Source organism: Prinia subflava, chromosome 16 (genome assembly GCF_021018805.1).
Source record: "Prinia subflava isolate CZ2003 ecotype Zambia chromosome 16, Cam_Psub_1.2, whole genome shotgun sequence".
In the NCBI taxonomy this organism is placed as follows: Eukaryota; Metazoa; Chordata; class Aves; order Passeriformes; family Cisticolidae; genus Prinia; species Prinia subflava.
Window position 1 is genome coordinate 3,489,249 of NC_086262.1, and position 15,361 is coordinate 3,504,609.

Genomic DNA, 15,361 nt, shown 5'->3' on the forward strand with positions numbered 1-15,361 from the left:
AAACATTACAACAACGGCGCAGGGGGAAGTTGGACCACCATTTCCAAGAAATTAGGAAGGGGAAAACGACTTTCTGAAAGATCTGATAATAATATTCTGATCAGTGATAAAAGAATCAACTGCAAGTTCTACCATAACTGGATGCACATTTATCTGTAGTGCCTCCCTTGTAGTGATCAAGATGCTCTCCAGAACAGAGATAATGGCATTCCACTCTTGGGGAGCTAAATCAGGGCAAAAGCTGTTTAAGAAATCTAAAAAATCAAGACAAGAGCCTCAGCCCAAGTCAGCCAGCTCTGGGCACTTGTAAGCAGATCTTGTCCCCAGATAAACTCAGAGAATGAATGAACTGATGAAGAGCCAAATTTTCAAATAATTTCTGAATTTTTGTTTTGTTTTGAAAAAAGCAAATATAAACATCTTTGTCTTTAAAAAAGATATTCATATTTGGGATATTCCAAAGTTTATTTTTAATAGCTAAACAGTTTTTTAATCAATTACTTCACGACTGAGGTTAGGTTTCAGTCACAGTGATGTGATGCTTCCCTCTGTGTACAGACTTGTGCTGGTAACATCATGATAGCACTTACTATATGAAAGAAATTATTTACAGGTTTAAGTCCTCAGTCTGCACAAAAGTTTTAATCTGTATCCTAAAATATTTACCAGAGTTGGGTCTGTTTCTTCATATGAACAACTGAAGGTGGCTCCTAAAAATATCCTTTCTGCTGTTCGGTTGTTTCCAGGATCCCCTCTCACCTACACCAAGTTACAATGTTATGCCTTAACATGAAAAAATGGGATGTAATTACAAAGGACATAAAGCTCCCTGTAAGAGCTCCTCCGCTTTAGGGGAGCTGTCCCAGCAGCACAGGGTCGTTTGTCTGCGTAACTTTCACTGACTAAAGTTTCAGACAAAATAAGAGTCATTCTTTCCACTTGAAGCCTCCAAAAGTCACCTTGTCCGCCTGCTCTTTGTGTTCCTTCTGATGGGGACCTGACCAACTTGAAACAGAGAAACTCCAGATCAAAAATATAAATTGTATTCTTACATTATGCCATTACTGTTCAAATAATATTAAAAAAATAGGACAAGTGTTGGAGATGTTTAAAAATCATGTCTTGCTTTGTGGTCAACCTCTGCATGAGCAACTTCTAAAGAGCAAATCCTTGTCCTAAATGCTACTGGAAAACATAACACTGTGGAAAAGCTTTACAAATATTAGAGATAATTTCCAGGATTAAAAAATGAGATTTCCATCCAGAAATAAAGCTTCTGGTTCACAACCATGAATTCTGTGACTGGGATCAGTCAGCTTTAATATTCCTGGATAATAGGGTTGTGCTCTACTCCTGCAGCTGCTCATCCCAGTCAGTACCACAATAATCCATTTTTTCAAATATTTCTTTGGGCAAGGCACCTGCGAGGTGGTTTGTAAATGTGAGGAATAATGTGTTCCTAAGTGGATCCTTAAATCCACTGAGGAATGTAATAAAAATCCATGTTTATGGAACAAAATGAGCCATGTAGGCAGGCCATAGAATACAAAATGGTGTCTTGAAAGGATCTACTCAAAGCCAGCCATATGTTTGAGTGTCTTTATTGATTCTTATAATTAAGGGTGCAATAATCACCTTCTTCTCATTGACAGCTAAAGTATAAGGACTGTGAGAAAGTCGTGAGGAAGCACAGCATAAATGGACAAAGGTTTTTGGTAAGTGGAGTGGTAAAATTCCTTCCTGTAAAATTCCAACCAAGTGATGTTTTTGACTCCTTATTTTGCACTGGCAGATGAAGAGCCACATTCCAGGTGGTTACTGAGGTATAAATATGGGAGGTAAATGCTGTTCAATCATGTTGTTCAATATGAATATTTTTTGTATTTTTTAAACTGACAGGGAAGTTCTAAACCAATAATCTTGTCTTGAATTCATCTCTTCCTTTATAGGAAGTCCTTGTTTTGAAATATTAACCACAGAAAACCACATTTATTAATTCTCCTCTCATAATAAAAAAGACACAGCCCTGCTCAGAATGACTGGCCTTTCATTGGAATAACTCCTTCATTCCTCTATAGATAAAATTAGATTTCTTCTGTAGCAATACACAAAATCAATAAAATTTAAGAGCATCAAAACTAGTAAGCAAAGTCCCAGTGGCTTTAAATCAACATTGTTCCAGGCCTGGCTTAATTTTAGAAAAAAAAGCTGATAACTTCCATGGACATAGCAGCAGTCTCCAGGTCTTAAATACACAAAGTTGTGTAGGAGTTTTTAGTTTTTACTGCTTTTTACTTTTATTTTAAAATATTATTTTTTTTCCTCAGAAGTAATAATTTTGGTTTTCTGTTTAATTAGTCATAGTGGGGAGATCTCTGCATACCTCTTCTAAAGTTCTGTATTTTTCATTTACTTGTCCTAATAATCCATTTTTTGGTATTTCTTTGAAACAAAACATAAAAATTTTTGAGCCTCAAGGATTTGACCCGTCCCTCCTGCTGGAGGGTGCAGTCAGCATCATTCAGAGGTGTCATGGGATTTATCCTGCCAACCCTCAAGAGATCCTCAGCTCAAGCACTGAGGAGCTGTGGCTGGAGTGGGAGTTCTGGCTGTGGAAGCACAATGACATTCTGGTAGTCTGTGAGGTGCAAATAGAAAGTGCAATAACTGTGTGATTTCTAAGTGATTTTTGTGATTTTCTACTATTTCCAGAGTGTTCCTGTAATTAGCTCAGAGTGCAGCAGCTCTTCAGAGGCATCCCAGCAGATTCAAAGGATGTTCTCTACCGAGCAGCTGCTCACCTCTGCTCAGGATCTTTTTAGGCTTTTGAATTACTTAGCCATTGTATAATGAAAAAAAAAGGAAAAAGTTCACTTGTTAAACAGATCCACAGAAGAAGACATCCAGTAAAATATTCCAGAGTACAAAGCAATCTGGAAAAAACTGCTTCTCTCTATGAATGGTTTTCCTAAGAAACATCTTTTTACATTTTGTGAGTGACTGGAAACTCACTGCCAAATTACATTTGCACAGAAGCAGCTGCTCAGGCTGAGTGTTTGCTGGGTTTGTAGCTGTTGTCAGATCTACCTGGCATAAAAATTTTTCTCTAAAATTAATCAGAATAAATCCTGATTTCAGAGTCTCCTTGCTATGTCTACTGGCTACCACAAGGAAAGCCCTATTGAGGTGCAGTAGGAATAAAACCAAAGGGGTTCCATGTAACTTATTCTAATAAAACTCTCTATTATTTAAAACAGAAATCTGGCTCTTGTAAAAGATTTTATACCTCTAATATTTGTCAGGGTTATCACCAGAACAGAACTCCAGAGAGAGGCTTAAAAATCCTTTAGAAAAATATGATTCTTTAGGAAATACTGTAGGACATTTCCATAAAAGCAGTACATTTGTTCTGTTTCACTCCTCCCAAAGGCAAAATAGTGTGGAAAAACACAGATAGGATTTGTTCTGTCCTGAACATTGACACTGACAGCTTTGTGAACCAATGTGTAATTAGAAACCTATTACTGTTAGCAGTAAAAAAGACAAAAAGAACCAGACTATCATCCCTGTTCCAAAGAGACTTCAAGAAGCTTGTGATTAACTAACAAAAAATTTTGATCTTTTAAACTTTGCAACTTTTAATCTTTTAAACAAACTAAATCTATGAAATCCAAAGTCTTCATAATGCCTGAATTTGTCCTAAGTGTGCATTTGCTCATGCTGGAGGAAGATGAGGGGTGGCTCTGCAGGAGCATCAGGAAAGGTTTCCAGAGAGCACCTCCCAGGCAGGAGGAATCTCAGTCCGGGGCTGTGTTATGGTTGAGGGGGGAACAAACATCCTCCCCCCATCCCTATTTCTAGAAAGGATTTTTTAGGCTACCAGGGCTGCTTTTAAGTCCAAGGAGTTTGGGATTTTTCATGTACTCTGTTACAGATAAGGTTCTCAGAACAAAACTCCAGCTGAAGTTCTGTATTTTAAAATCTACAGTTCTACCCTGAAATTTTGCAATCATGCACAATCTTGCCTAATTTCACAGTGCAGTCAAGAAAGAATATACCTGGCTTCTGAAGTCACATAAATACCACATGAATTCATGGCACATTTTTGCATACGTGTGTATGACTAACTTGGGTAACTCACAGGGTGTTCCATGGACAATTTTGTCACATATCCCATGTATTTCCTTTCCAGAACATGTCTGAAAATGATATTCAGAAATTTCCAAAGCTCAGAGTGCCGTAAGTAAAGTCAAACTATTTTAATGTTAAAAATTATTTTAGCTGTTTTGCAGTGAAGTCTCATAGGAAATATCAGGCAGATGATTTGTGAGTGATTGGTTAGAGACTTGTTTATTGGAGCGTACTGAGAGAAAAAGAAGAATATTCCAAAATAAAATGAGTGTTGTCATGACTGCTCAAGCAAAATGATACAATACAAAAAGATTGTCTGGGGGATGTTCAAAAGAACTCGTGCATAAATTCTTTGACTGACAGCAGCTACATAAAGGTTAAACTTTCATGCAAGTATTACCTTTGAAGTATGACTTAACTGCTCACTGCTTAACTGTTGACTTTAACTTAAAGAAAAATAAAAAAGCCAGTTATGTCCACAACAGCTGAGGATTTGAAATTACTTTCATGTGCTTTTGCTTTGGGAGGGTGTTCGAGAGAAATCGGTCTGGACCATGTGATTCAGTGTTCAATAGCTTTCCTCAGCTCCTGTGGACTGGGCCTTAAAAAGGTTTCCAATTCATCTGAAAAGCTTCCATAATTTCACAGAATTTACTTAATGAAGAGCAATAATCCCATTAAGTCAATACTAAGTAGGAGAAATTGGCTTCTTCTAATGTTTCATGGTGAAAAATGAAGGATTTTATTTTGCTATGAGTTCTCAGCTACATATTTAAGCTGGAGGTTAGAAGGTTTCCAACCATAACACACATGGACCTCTTCATCATCTTCCAAACAAAGGAGGGAGAACAAAAAAAAAGGAATTCAAGCTGTTCTAGCATGGCTGTGTCTTTGTTGCTCATTTCCCAGTTCCAGACTCCCTCTCTTCATGCATATCTTGATTTTGCTACACAAGACACTATTTGTTTTGCCTTTTCTCATGCATCAGAGCTTGTGGAAGGTATTTTGGGGAAGACAAGAATATTGAAAAGTTTTGTGCTCGTGGGTGAGCTGGTGGGAAGAGCCAAACCCAGCAGGACACCCTTGTTCAGATCAGATATGAAGGACTGAATTTGAAAGCCTTGGATGTGACGTATTTCTTACTATCACCTCTATGTTTTCACACAGTAAATATCCTGATAATAGGAGCTGGTGGTATACAATGTGTTAGTAAGGAGGTCCAGATATTAGTAAAAAAAAGATGCTTTGATGTCTCAAAATTCCTGAACTCACTTTCAATTAAAAGAAACATTTAACAATGCTGATGATAGACAAGATTGTCTGTGACAGACTCACATTACCATTCTGTAGAACTTGTAATTATCTGATAATTTGTCCCACCTTAGCAGTCCTTTGGCAAAATTACCTCTTGTTCTCATTGTCTGAGCTTTTAATTTTGAGAACTTCTGGTGATTTCCTTTCCAATTAGTGAGAGAAAAGTAGTCAGTGGATGGTCTAATAGACTCAGAAATACCAGAGATATTAATGCCATAGATGAATCATTAAATTGAAATTTAACCATGTGGAGTTGCTCCTACCTCCTCATCGAAACTATTGGTACCTCAAGGTTTGAGTTTCACACCCTAGAAAAAGTGAACAGCCTTTTTTAGACAGGCCTCTTGGGTTTCTCACTTGTTACACCCCAGCAGAAGCTGAACAGCCTTTTCACTCAGATTTTTTTGTATTTCTCAACAAGAAGAGAATTTGAAATCAAGAGCTTTAAAAGAAGAATGAAGCTTGCTGCACAGCTTGAGGAACTGAATAAATAAGTAGATATTTAAATCTGAAGGAAAGCTCTGGAACTAAGGCCTTTACTCTCAGGCTTTTCCATACTTAACAAACAAGCAAAATATTCACTGGAATATGATGCTTATACATGCAGAGAGGTCCTCCATGTAATGCCACCGTTTAAAACAAGAACTTAGAGCTTTAATGGGGAAGAGGACTGGTTCTCACTAAAAACAACCAACCATCCATCCAACCAACCAACCAACCAACCAACCAACAAAACCCAACAACAACAGTAAACCAAAAATCCACCTAACCCCAAATCAACCTTCCTGGATAGAATTAATAGGCAGAAGAGTCTGCCATTTTTTTAAACACTAATTTTTGTACTTCAGAATCTCCACACCCTCATCGAAACACAAAGTGCTGGCTGGTGACTTCTGCTAGAACACATTCACACTCTTTTTTTGTATCATAATGCAAACCTCAACTGGTTGTAGCAAGAGTTCCTCTACAAGTTGAAAGAGATATTAACATAATATAGCTACACTACCTGATACTTAATAGCAGTGCTAAAACCTGAACATATTCTGCAAAAAGCTTAATATAAGTAGCAAATGTTACATTTCCAGGTTGGCCAGTGATCAATAAAAGATACATTAACGAAAGAGGCTGTTCCTCAGTAAATTTAGCAGGAATATTCGGACCTACATGGAGCCAGCACCTGGAATCACAGAAGGTTTGCAAAGCACAGCCCCTGAGCTGGGTGTGTGGACTTGCTGAACAGGAATCTCTGAGCAAACCCGCTGCTCTGAATATATCTGTGTCATTATTTGGGGACAATTTGGTGACTTTTCAAGAATCAAAAGTAGGTGACAGTTGTCGTTACAAGGTATGACAGGTCATTTCCCGAATCTAGTTATAAAACTCTACAACCTTCTGTTATTACTAATGAATTATTATTTTGAAAATTAATCTCCACCAGCCCTGTTACAGGTGCATGTCTTCATAAAACTTTTGGCTTCTTTCTAAAAACCAAAAAACTCCATCAGATTTAAGCACTGTTTTGAAAATTAAAATACTTCTTAAAATTTTTAGCACTCTCCACTGAAAGGGCTGAATTCTTTCTGGAAAACTTTGCTACAAAAGTTAATATTAATACCACTGTGTTTAAATACACACCTGAATCCTCACAAACAACACACTCTGTCCTGAAAGAGATACACTGGTGAGACTGGGAAGGGATTTGGTGTATTTTACACAGAGCAGACACTGACAATCCAATCCTAAGTGCTAAATGAAACTCAGACCTGATCATGAGAGCGTTACTAACATTTTGATAATAAATATTATGAAGCAAGAGGCCAATTTACAGTTTAAGAGAAAAACAGAGTTTTCCTATTGTTCATTAGCACTACTGCCAGTCAAAGAAGGTCATGAAGTTTTATGCTTGCAGAGAACAAATTTGAGTCTTGCAAAATATTTTAAAGCACATTCAATAGAATGTGCCTTACTTACTGTAGTCAGAATTCAGAAACAGAAAAAACAAAGATTTCATCAAAAATAACTCTGGTGGTTGGTTGACACCTGAACCATGATATAAAGACTGGAATTAGTCTGTCACTCCTATTGTTTACTTGAGAGAAAAGGGTTCCAAGTTTTCAGGACACTGTTGATCCTTCTGGCTATTCCAGTGACAGGTTCATGGCAAACCTGAGATTTGCAATTTCCAGCCATGTGGAAAAATCTTAAGGCATATCCCACAGCACTCCAAAGTGTGTCCCCTAGCACTGGCAGAAGTTTCCAGTAGCAGAAAGGTCATCACTGCACTCATGGCATCTGCCAGCTCAGTGTGACACAGCCAGAGCCTGCAAACATGGCACAGGCTGAAAGTCATTCTACTTTCAGGAGAGTAAAAGTGCAAACATAAAAACAGAGAAATCTGTGCCTTCTCTATTAAAAAGGTAAGCCTTGGGCAGATGTCAGTGTGTGTGCACACGTGCTCTCAGCTGGGGCCTAAAGGTTGTTGCAAGGTTTGGAACATAACTGGCATTCAGTCTGTTTTGAAGTCAATAAAACAGCATTGCATCTGCCCAGCAGAGTCCTCTCAAAGGCCTAACCAGACTTGGATCACCAACTGTGCTCTTGACAGTGCTCAGTATGCAACTGTGCAGCCTCCTGGCCCAGGAGGAGCTGTATTCCACCCCTCTCACCCCTCTGAAGCCCTCTGTCCCAAAACATGCAGAGTGGGTTCTGCTCATGTCAAAGGTATCTGCAGTTAAGTGAACAAAAGCCACTTTTGGAGTCCTGCTTTGGGGGCTCGTTCTGTGGCTTTTTAAAAAATTTCAACTTCCTGCCAGCTTTAAGTTTAGCAACTGGTGGAGGAGGTAGAAAGAGAATGAGAAGTCTGAGTAACATTTTCTGCAAGTGCTGTTGCCTTATCCTCTCCTATCACCCACTCCCAGAGCTGAGAGAGCAGTGTGGTTTTGGTACTTCCTTCCTCACACGGTGACAGCCTCAGCTGCTCAGTGCACCAATCCTCCCTGAGAACGTTGCTTGTACAGGGTGACTCTCCTAAAATTTGCTTTCTTCTGATAAACCCTCTGAGCCATTGGTGTGAAGCATTTCAAATAAACTAGAAGTAAAGATTAGACTTTTTTTTCCTGTACTTTTGCTGTATTTTAAGCATTATATGATTAATTTTTTGGAAGCAAGGTAAGATGATCAACTTCTTCCTGTCAGTTTTTCCTCACAAACCAGTTGGTGTAAATCCTCCTAGCAGCCAGCCCAGGTTTAGTCCAGAAAGCTTCCAAACACTCAGGTCTCATTCACAGCCAGGGAAGTCTGAATTCTAAGAATTATTAGCTCCAAAACTAAGTTCCAGGGAACTTCATTTTACTTCTTTATCTGAAAAAAACCCCAAGATATTCTGAAAGATCCTCTGCCTCTTCTACAGCAGGGAATAAGCCGCAGACAAATTCCATAATCCACTTCTTGACCGAAGCACTGATGTGTGCTGGGCACTGCTCACTCCAAGACACTTCCTCATGTCTCACATGGAATTTATTATTCACACAGCAACTTCCCTATCCCCTGCAGCAAAAGGAAATGTCTTGTGCAGAACAGCGTTGGTCCCACAGGAAAGAAGAGCAAGAGCACTCCCATCCCTATAACCTGGAATTTCTCTTTTTCCAAGCTTTTTCCAGCTTGCTTGGGTGACAGTGTCAGATTTAGAGAGCTGTAATCCTTCAGAAATTGTTAACACTTGTGCATGTGCTTATTTCAATAAGGGGCAAGCATGACAATATTAACTTCAAACCAGAAAATTGCAAAACACTGCCTTAAACAAGAAAACAAACACTATTCTTTCTCTGTATTTCTCTTTGCATACTTGGATCCTTGAGTGCATATCCTTAGCTTCACATCACCCATCTTCATCCTTTTCAGGCAGCACTATCACCCTGATCCAAAACAACTTCATTTTGTTGGCTTGTTTTTCATGTTAGATGGCTTGAAAACCTGTCTTCCTCCAGTCCCAGCTCACAAGAGCAGTTAAGACATGAAAGATGCACTAATTAGGCTGTTTGGAAAAAACTAGGGAATTGTTATTGCTGAGTAGCAGAAAAAGACATGAAAGGAGAAGAAAACCAAAATAGGGTGGTAATTGCCTGGTAATTGCCTGGTAATTGCCTGGCAATAAACAAATATTTTACAAAATTGACAGAAACTTTGATTGACTCGGTCTAAGATGTGTGGGGAAGAATCCGACATTAACAAGATTTTACAGAAATTAGAATCTGAGACAAACAGATCTGTTAAGTTCCTTATTTTTTACATAATACTTATATTTCCACAATTATTGTTTCTGATAGACCTAAACAATATAAGCTGGAAGTAAAAGGGAATATTTTTAACTTGATGTATGTAAATAATTTGCTTTGTTTGCCACAGGACTTTTTCAGTTGGATGTTCCTCAATAAGAAATAATGACAATTCAGAATCAGATCATGGCTCATCTGTTTCAAGCTTTTTTGAAACAAAATAATTATAGAGACAAACTTCATTACTAACAGAGCAGAATTCTGGTCTCTCAGAATTAACCCTGTAAATCTCAGTCCTGACTGTCCTCCACTTGGAAAGATCTCTCCAGGCATAAAATTACAGCCTTTTGATATTCCGTGAATATTTCTACTATGCCCTGAAAATGTATTAAAATATGGAATTTGATGAGCCTTTTCCCTTCTCTGCTGGAGGGATGGCTTGGCTGCAGAGGAAGGAACACAAGAAGAATAGAGAAGAATCTCAGGGAACATTTAATCCTTGTTTTTGCAGCCATAAGCTCTGTTTTCCTGAAGTATTATTTGCCTTTTCCGTGCAAAATCATACAAATGCCATGGCCATTATTTGAAGCAGTGTGATGTCTACAACACCCAAAGATCCCAAAGCTTGATGGGTTTAATGTTTATTTTTAAACACAATCCAACAACGTGGGGTTTTACCAAGGTGAAAAGAGTCTAGTTTGTAGTTGGATGTGCTGTGGCACAACTTAGCAATAAGATGGTAAATTTAGTGGGTTTATCACATAGTTAATAATAATCACGAGTTACCAGATTAAATTTAGCAAATACTGAGGGATAATGGCAAAGAAAATTATTTAGCTGCTTTGACAAGTGATGGGTTTCAAGGTGTTTTTTTAAAACTATTTTTGTACTTCTTTCCAATAGAATTTTAAGTAAATTAAGCCAAGAAATAAACAAAAATGAAGGGAGGCTCTCTTTCCTTCCAAAATGGTGAGTAAGACAACTCAGTTTTCTTGTTCAAAGCTTTCAGATAGATCTTTTCTGGACTGGTTTTCATTTGATCAATAATGCCTGGATCAGAAGTGCAACCTGGAAACTCTATAAAATAAAGCTCTGTTTCATTAATGTCATCTGATACAAAATATCAAATCCTGAGCCCATGAACACCCCAGATACTTCTGCCATGTTCAGAACCAAGTAACATTTCCATGTTTCTTGCAATTTTCCACCTGAGCACACAGCCTTTAAGAAGGCCATGAAGCCTAGGCATACATTATAATAAATCATCATTAATGCATTCCACAGATCTATACATCATTACGCTCTTTCATTCTTAATATTTGTCACTGAATATAATATTCACAATAGAGGAAGAGCAAAAATTGCAAGAGCATTCTATGAGAAAAGAACAATTCATGACCCTACATAATGAAAACCAAGTCCAGTCTACATAAGCTGGTTTTGCATCATCTGATAACATGGTTTTAGACCTTTCCTTTCACTAGAATCCAAAACTAGAACTGAAAACCATAACAACCTTATTCAATCTTACATTTATGAACTTGACTTTGAAGTTTCTGTTTTCAGGACTTGTAAATGTATTTACTGAGTCCCCTTGCCTCAAACCACTTCTCTGACTTCAATTCTTCTTGGAACAGTTCAGATTTTTTTAAGATCCTCTATATAAATGTTAACTAATGTGGTTTTGGCATTTTGGGCAGAGTTAACTCATCTATGTTAACTTCATTCTACTGTAACAGTTAACTGTTGCCTTTATTTGCAATGAAAGCATCAAACATTTAATAGAAAGAATTTAAATTTTGGATCTTTTTTGCAGGGCCCAAACACAAAAACCTCCAGAAAACACAGGTAAGTGTATACTGGCAGACCCTAACAACAAAAGGTGTTTGAAAATATTAAAATGTTAAATTAATGCTTGCAGGGCAGAATCAACAGAGGGGAGCAGGGTTAGGAACCAAAAATCCAAAACAATATATTAAATTATGGGAGTATAAAGAAGTTTCAGAAAAGAAAAGCATAGATGCAGGACAATAAGTAAGAAAAATGTTTTTAAAGAGAAAAGATGGTGAAGAAAGGGAAGAGCAGAGCCTTTTACCTGAGAATCATCAAAATGTCTTTCTTTACGTCAATAAAATGTATCAGTGCTTATATATTTCTCTTCCAACATCTCCATCCCCTGCCCTTCCTCCTAGCAGCACTGTATTGGAGAGAGAAGCTGAAATTAAAAAACTGAAACCCTTCTTTTATGAAAGCTAAAATAGTCTTAAACAGGAAGTCTGGGCTCATTCTGAAAGCATTTTGTTTCAAATTTTATAATTTAAATTGGAAGTGGGACAGATTTGGAGTGGCAGCACCTAGATCGTGTCACACTGGGCAGCTTTATCTCAGTTTTGAATCAGGATTTTATTCCCCTCCGTGACTGCCAGCCTGTCTCTGCAAGAACAGCTCATTCCTGTGGCACAGGACTGAGGTTCAGAGCTCACCTGGGATTTGTTGGGTTCTTTCTGTCAGGTTATTGCGTGTTTAACAAAGCTGCCCATGGTCAGAAACGTGTGGTTGTGTTTCTTTCCACAGGGTACGCTCAGGATGATGGTGGCTGGTCTTCATTTGTGAGTATTTGGGTTAAAACCCCCCTGGCTCAGGGGGGGCTGTCTCTTCCTGCACTGGCTGCTTGGGGACAACTGGGGCTGGAAGAGCAGGAGCAGCAATGATGGCAGTGGCTGCATACAAATTTCCCCCCTGAGAAAAGGTTCTCCCCCAGAAATACAGAATTGCCTTCCACAGAACCACAGCTGAATTTTACATGCCTGTTTCAAGCTCTTGAAAGAGGTGTCTGGTAGATGCAGGGTTGCTGTGTTATTCAATGGCAAATTCTTGTCATTTTATTCTTTAGAGCTGATTTGCTGAACAGTAAATTTTTTAAAAGCATTCAGACTGCAGAAGTTCCTTCTGCCTTTTGGCATAGGAAATGCCTTGACAAGGTCATTGGGGGAGTCATTGACAAGGCCAAGGTCATCACCTCAGTTGCTGATGCACAGTCTGTGTTTAAAGGGGCTGAGCAGTGCTAGTGGCTTCTCTTCAAAAATAAAGATAAATAAACGCCCTTTTAGGAGAGGCATTTTTAGAAGACACTTGTTGCTAAATTCACACGATATTTGCTGCTATTCTGGGAGCACAAGATATAAAAGTAACCACCTACAGAGCACACAGGGTTCTGTGCCTGTGCAGAGGACTCTGGAAATTCCAGCTGTGGTACCAATGACAGACGTTTTGTTCTTTTTCTCTCAAGCCTTGGCAGATTGCCCAGATGTGCAGTGACCATATTGACACTGTCACCTTATGAGGTTCTGAAAACAAGGCTGGTTTGGGTCAGAAGGACACCAAGACCCAAATCAAAGACCTTGGTTTTTATGAATAATTGTCAAAAGTTGGGTTGCATGCTGTAGAGGACATGTTAGAAAGCAAGAATGAATTGTGTTCCTTGCTGGGTCCTTGTCTGTTCCCTAAAACACTTCATGCATTTCAGTAAACTTGCACATTATCCTGACCTCCCACTGCACTCACTGTCATATCAAATGATATATATTTCCTTTCTTCAGCTCTTGAGTGCTCCATGCATTAGTGGAATGTTGCCTCCTTTCTCTATCAACAGATTTTTTCCCCCCCTAAAACTGGTTGTAAAATGTTGGTATTTTCCAGAGTGAAAAATACCACAGTGAAAAGCCACAAGGAAACTGCTCTGAAGGGTTTAGTGTTCTTTTCCAGCATTCACTTTTTATGCTTGCCAGGATGATGATGATGACTACGAAAGCCCTGATGAAGACCAGGAAAAGGACGATGAGGCTGACTATGAATCACCCACAGAGGAGCCTGAGGAAGCAGAACATGACAGTGATGGCTATGAGCCACCTCCATCCAATAATGATGAAGCACATCACAATGTCATATTTCCTGCCAAGTCACTTCCAAGCAGCACAGATTATATAGGTAATTACTAAAATTTATTGCTATTAATAATTTAAAAATTAGATTTTCCTATGTTATCAGTCATATTTTAGGTGGCTGATAATGGAATATAGAAGGTTTTTCTTTGAAGTAACAGTGTAGTTAATGAGCAAGATTTAGTGACAACTCACAGAGTTTGTGACTTCTAAAGTTACCTTTTCTACTTTGGACAAGCTCTGTTGGAATAAAGTTTAGTTTTGTGTGATGTGTGCATTGTTTTGCCTTAGATTTGAACCTGTATGAAGTTATAGACATGAACATGCTGCTGTAGCTTTAGCAGTGCAACCTTGGACAGAGCAAGTTGTCAGAACAATGGCAAAAAACTCCAGTGAAACTCGGGAAAAGAGCAATCAGCTGTCCCTGCCTGTTATTTTTGTTTTATGTCTGATTCCTCAGCAGCCTGGAGATGTGGAGTCCATTCAGGAGCACTAAGCTGCCATTCAGATTGGCTGGTGTTTCACACACTGTGCTGAAGGGAATTAAATAAATCCTGTGGCCAAGAGCCTGGCAGGGGAGTCACCCCACAGGGACAGACGAGCCTGGAACTCCCAACATAACCCACTGATCCTAAAGCAGCTGCCAGTCAAATCCTACAGCAATGTCTTTATGATTTATTAACTTCAGTAGCCAGGTTCTTGTAAGGGCTCTTTGTCATAAAGATTGAATGAGTATTAAACAACCAAACTCTGTGCAGTTGTTCAGTTTGGGATTTTTGTTTTCTTTAGACAGACCTTCAACAACCAGATCACCACATCAGCCTCCACATCAGCCTCCACATCAGCCTCCACATCAGCCTCCAGTACCGCCCCAGCGACCTGGCCCAGCCCCAGGACCAGCCCCATTTGGGGGAAGAAGTGCTACTGTATGTTCCTTTCTTAATATCTCACCTATTTCCTATCCCAGGGCCTTCTCAGGAGTCCAAGAGTAGGGCCATTTTTATTCACCTGGTGTGTGAAGAGGAAGCCATCAAAATAGATTTGAACTCTGTTACAAGGTGGCTGTTGTTCAAGGAACAATTAAATTTCATGGGAGAAACATATTTCATTATTTCATATTACTTCATTGCTTCTTACACTGGAAATATACACCTACTTGTGAGTGCCTCTCCCACATAAATTATATATTTGTAAGAGATGCTCTGTTTTGAAAAAAAGGTTTTGTTTTTCCAAGCTATATTTCTAGCAGTTGCCCAATTGAATTAGGACCATCACAACACTGATGACCAAAATTTGATTCCTTTTTTTCCTGCTGTGAATACTTCAAAACTGAAAGCTCTTGTGCTGTTGACAGCTGGTGCTATAGGTTCAGTACAGAACAGATGTACACTAAACCTACCAATGTACACACAAGTGAAGCTTTAGGATGACATGGAGGGACTTTTGGTCTGATGCAGCATCACAGAGACAAAATAGCATTTTTTAAACTCATGTTCCTTTCCTTTGACAATACACCCCCCCTCCCTGAGGAGACATCTCACTGGAGTGTTGGGAGACACAGCAGATGGAGGCAATTCTGCATCCAACAAAACCCCATGGGTGTAGGTGATGCCTCAGGAGGGTCCCTGGCTCCTGCCCTGCCTGCAGTGAGAAGAGGCTGCTCCTTGTGCTGTACCACACAAGACTGGCAGATGTGTGGGG

The 15,361-nt window shown here is 39.0% G+C and overlaps 2 protein-coding genes across 15 annotated transcripts in view; one reads left to right on the forward strand and one right to left on the reverse strand.

Annotated features, from left to right (window-relative positions):
- DND1 (DND microRNA-mediated repression inhibitor 1) overlaps positions 1-15,361 on the reverse strand; it is a 55,587-nt gene that overhangs the window by 16,110 nt on the left and 24,116 nt on the right. For 6 of the 14 annotated variants that reach the window (XM_063413782.1, XM_063413781.1, XM_063413792.1 and 3 more), the window contains exon 2: positions 11,844-11,916. The exons of the other annotated variants lie outside the window; for them this stretch is intronic. The gene's annotated coding sequence lies outside the window, so the exon portion shown is untranslated. The remainder of the gene's footprint in view (positions 1-11,843; positions 11,917-15,361) is intronic. 14 annotated transcript variants of the gene reach the window in all.
- The window catches only part of LCP2 (lymphocyte cytosolic protein 2), a 28,625-nt gene that overhangs the window by 1,867 nt on the left and 11,397 nt on the right, over positions 1-15,361 (forward strand). Inside the window, exons 2-8 of the mRNA XM_063413795.1 lie at positions 1,653-1,715; positions 4,193-4,239; positions 10,623-10,688; positions 11,536-11,567; positions 12,294-12,328; positions 13,508-13,706; positions 14,450-14,586. Of these exons, the coding sequence (XP_063269865.1) occupies positions 1,653-1,715; positions 4,193-4,239; positions 10,623-10,688; positions 11,536-11,567; positions 12,294-12,328; positions 13,508-13,706; positions 14,450-14,586 (579 nt within the window). The remainder of the gene's footprint in view (positions 1-1,652; positions 1,716-4,192; positions 4,240-10,622; positions 10,689-11,535; positions 11,568-12,293; positions 12,329-13,507; positions 13,707-14,449; positions 14,587-15,361) is intronic.